The 4,506-nt window shown below is 42.2% G+C and overlaps 1 protein-coding gene across 1 annotated transcript; it reads left to right on the top strand.

Moving 5' to 3' along the window:
* The first annotated feature begins 952 nt into the window (after positions 1-952).
* LOC113782740 (ATP synthase subunit a) lies at positions 953-1,729 on the top strand. The gene has a single exon (XM_027328644.1). It carries the CDS (start codon positions 956-958, stop codon positions 1,727-1,729), a length of 774 nt encoding a protein of 257 aa, XP_027184445.1. The 5' UTR covers positions 953-955.
* The last annotated feature ends 2,777 nt before the right edge of the window (positions 1,730-4,506 follow it).

The following is a 4,506-nucleotide window of genomic DNA, read 5'->3' as shown; positions in this document are numbered from 1 at the left end:
CTTAGCTAACTCTCATATACTGGACTGTGGTGGCGATAGATGGTGCGTAGCAGCTCGACATAGGGTAGCTAGCTCGACTGCTAAGGCCTGCCTTGACTTTAGGGCTCTGACTCTCTTTACCTCTTCCATCCTTCCCATTCGATACAAACAAAGACCTCCTTCATCACGCAATGGTGTTACCAAGTCATGCCGTTCGGATTTCAAAATGCCGAGGCAACCTACCACTTGTAGGGCTATGACAACCATCTTCCATGACATGATGCATGTAGAGATGGAAGACTACGTAGATGAGATTCTGGTTCGCGCGAAGATCACCTCGCGAGTTCAACAAATGGTGTTTGACCGGTTGAGACGAGCTCCGGTTAAATCCCAAGAAGTGCGCCTTCGGAGTTTCATCTGGCCTTCCATCTCCTCTCCTTTCAGTCGAGCGCCTCCGCCCTCTCCCGTTGGTCGTTCTTGCAGAACCTCTCCCTATCGTCGTTCGCTCCTGGGCTTCATCGTCAGCCGCCGAGGCATAGAAGGTTGATCCTCGCCCGACATTTTCCTGTAAGGCTGATAGCTCTTTGACATTTACAACCAGAGGTTAAATCCTGTGCATTCCAACATCTTTGGATCAATAGTCCCCCTCATTCTGTCCATCGTGAAATAGAGTATAGTATAGCCTGACTCGAACCTGGTTCACCTCTGTTACATGTTCGATCAAGGAGAAAATTGATAGAAATTGCTTCAATTTAAAATGAAAGAAAAGAATATGAAAAGAAATTCGTATTGCTTGATCATGGAATTGAATGCGCTAACGCGCAGCCCTTGCTAGGTAGTCAGTCTTTACTTAACTCGACCCAAGCAATGCCCAAAGACTCCAATCTTTTCTTGGTTGAACCAACCCAACCGGCGATTTCTGACAAGTCTTTCTTCATTTTTTGAGCAAGAAGCGGAACTAATCTATTCTGAAGATATGATAGAATTGCTTAGCCCGCTTGATCAATTTTCCATTGTCCCATTGATTCCTATGAATATTAGGGACTTGTATTTCTCATTCACAAATCCCTCTTTGTTTATGCTGCTAACTCTCAGTTTGGTCCTACTTCTAGTTCATTTTGTTACTAAAAAGGGAGGAGGAAAGTCAGTACCAAATGCTTGGCAATCTTTGGTGGAGCTTCTTTATTCTTTCGTGCTGAACCTGGTAAACGAACAAATAGGCGGGGTTTCCGGAAATGTGAAACAAAAGTTTTTCCCTTGCATCTCGGTCACTTTGACTTTTTTGTTATTTCGTAATCCCCAGGGTATGATACCTTATAGCTTCACAGTGACAAGTCATTTTCTCATTACTTTGGGTCTCTCATTTTCTCTTTTTATTGGCATTACTATAGTGGGATTTCAAAGAAATAGGCTTCATTTTTTAAGCTTTTTCTTACCCGCAGGAGTCCCACTGCCGTTAGCACCTTTTTTAGTACTCCTTGAGCTAATCCCTCATTGTTTTCGCGCATTAAGCTCAGGAATACGTTTATTTGCTAATATGATGGCCGGTCATAGTTCAGTAAAGATTTTAAGTGGGTTCACTTGGACTATGCTATGTATGAATAGCCTTGTATATTTCATAGGGGCTCTTGGTCCTTTATTTATAGTTCTTGCATTAACCGGTCCGGAATTAGGTGTAGCTATATTACAAGCTCATGTTTCTACAATCTTAATCTGTATTTACTTGAATGATGCTATAAATCTTCATTAAAGTGGTGATTTTTTTTATAATTGAACAAAAGCGAGTTTAGGAGCTAACGAGGTTTACGAGTTGAAGGCATTGATCCATCAATCGAAGCTGTGAACGAATGGGTTAAACGAAAATTGCGTAGAGTGGTGTTCGAGCTCACTGATGGCGCGACACCTCCTTAGTTCCCCATTCCTCATTAAAGAAAGAGGTAAGCTTGGGAAATTTCGTCTCTAAAGATAGAGAAAGTGGTAGCGTTTGTTGAATTGTGAATCGAATCGTCTCTGACAAGACATGCGAAAGAAAGTTTTTGTTCTGTGACTGACCTTTCTCTTGTTGTTGTCGAGCTTGACTTCTTTCTTTATGCATCTTTCTTTCTCCCATGCTTGTAGTTGGTCAACAACCAAAAAAGTTCTTTCTATATACTTCAAAACAACTCTACAGGCTTGACGGAGTTAACTGGAGGGAATGATTTTTTCTCAGTAACTAAGAATCATGCAAAATAGAAAGAGTTACTTCGTAGCTTTGGAATCCGTGGTGATCAGTGAGTTATGCTCTAAAGTCTCTAATAACATGGATGCAACTGGTCTTCAGTTGCCACCAGCATGGACGTCGGTAAGAGAGCTTACAGAATCTGTCTGGCATCAACATGAGACTCAACAAACAACGATTGCTCATATGATCGACCTAACAAACGAGCTCTCACGTCAGGACTTTCAAAATGGCATGGATTTGTTTTAGATTAAAAAGAAGAAGCTCTTGACCCTCTTCCATATGCCAAGGTATCCGTCGTCGGTGGTTTACTAAGTATTGGCGCTTTAGTCAGGCATTCTCAAGAAGAAAGAACGGAGAGGGAAGGAGGCCAAAAGCTTGATTTATTTGTTAGCTTCCCGAAGAGATGAGATGCGTCTTCGAATCAAAGGTATTTGAAGGGCTTGGGAAAATTGATGGAATTCAGAATGAAACAAGCCAAGAAGGCAGGATTTGAGAATAGGGTCATTCTTTTTTAAAGACGTAGGTTTGAAGACGCTCGAACGAAGTGAGAGGTTCTGAAAGAACTAGAACTGTAAGAGAAATCAATCTATCTATGTCCTGGGAAAGCTATCTTTTCTCTTTCTGCTTGTCTTGATTGCTACTGTTTTCAATTTCAATCATTCTGCTTTCAAAAAAAAAGTAGTTCGCAGGGATGCTTGAGCGAAACGATCAGTCTGACAATGCATCGAAAAGGCCTGGTCACATCGAAAGAAACTCCAACTTCCATTGGCTCTATAGGAAGAGATTCACAAGGCTCGCTTTTAGGCCGAAGCTATGCCATCATACTAGACTACTGCGGCTCGATAAAAAGGGACTACTGAGATGGAGACTACCTAGTGAACAATAACTGGGGGAAACATATGAGATTACGGATTTGGGGGGGAAGAACCAGATGTGAATGATTATGTCTAAACTAGATCCTTTACTTTATTCTAGAGAAAGATTACCTCTTCCGAGGAGGACCTTTCACTTTCAACTCTTTACCCGGTAGGCTTGCTTTGAAAAGGAATGTTCCTGTTCACTTCTTTCAATCATCTAAGGCTACGCACCTTGCTCGCTGACTTTCTTCCCCCTGTAAAGTCAAAAGGAGAAGCCCTAAACGAGGCTATTCAAAGCGCTTAGACGAAAGATAAAAAAAGGGCAGGGCTTAGACAAGGTCCAGAAAGCAAGCGCCTATTAGAGGTTTTTCTTCTTAGATATGGGAAGCATCTAGGTGGTATAGGATGTCACAACACTTCCATTCCTTCTTTTTTTCTGATGGATTCGCCTTGTTAGTAGGAAGATTATACCTTTCAAACTTGGCCTTCAAAAATGAGCATGTTTCTGGACTTCCAAAGGTGCCAAATGACTGATATGAACAATCTGTCTTTAACCCTTGGGCAGGCAGATAAACCCATAAAGAGAGGTATGCGGGAGAGAGTCTGGAACTCTTTTCACAGTTCCTACCTTTGACTATGAAACCAAGATCTTCGTACGGCCTGCCGGTAGTAGTGGTGAGGTCTGTATTTACATTGATTGTCTTGTTGCTTAGAGACTCCACTGAGAGAGTTTAAAGCAAGTAGTTGTATGTTCGACAAGCTAGTGTTAAGCATATTACTCATAAGCTAGTGACTGAGATTTGAACTCCGTCATTTGGGAATTTTTTCTTTCTACCTGAAAGATGGTACAATGACTTATGGGTCTTTTTTTCTCGTGCTGTATCCGGAAAAGAGTCGTTACGAGACTACGCGTCGACCCGTGCTACAAAAACAAAGAAGTCCTAACTTGCATACCCCAACCGCTAAGCCCATTCCTCTCTGCCCTTGTGCTTACCCGAAAACCCTTGCTCGGATAAGAGTCGACCTTTTCATGCCTGACTGTGCCATCCTCTTTCTACCAACCACTCTTATTCGCGCACCTACCATTAGCGCATCCACCGACTACCAGCTACAGATCGATCCTACTATAGCTACTCTTAGGCAAGAAATTAAGATATTTCAAGCTTTGGATAGATAGGCCTTAAACCCATCACAAGTAACTCTTTCTTTTCCTATTTCTATGACTTCCAAAGACTTAGCACTATAGCCCCTCAGCTCTTAAGGAAAAGCCGCTTTTGGGGTACTTAAATCTTTAAGTCCGGTGGAGTTCTTATGCAAGCAAGAAAGGAAGGCCCCTGTCAGATACCTTACCTGTCTGCCATACCCCACTCGTCACCGGCATCTCCACATGAACCGGACCAAGCAAACTTGACAACGCTATAATAAATAGTAAAGAAAAATAGTCGTAGC

Source organism: Coffea eugenioides, chromosome 9 (genome assembly GCF_003713205.1).
Source record: "Coffea eugenioides isolate CCC68of chromosome 9, Ceug_1.0, whole genome shotgun sequence".
NCBI classification, from domain to species: Eukaryota; Viridiplantae; Streptophyta; class Magnoliopsida; order Gentianales; family Rubiaceae; genus Coffea; species Coffea eugenioides.
This window is presented reverse-complemented; position numbering and strand designations above follow the sequence as displayed.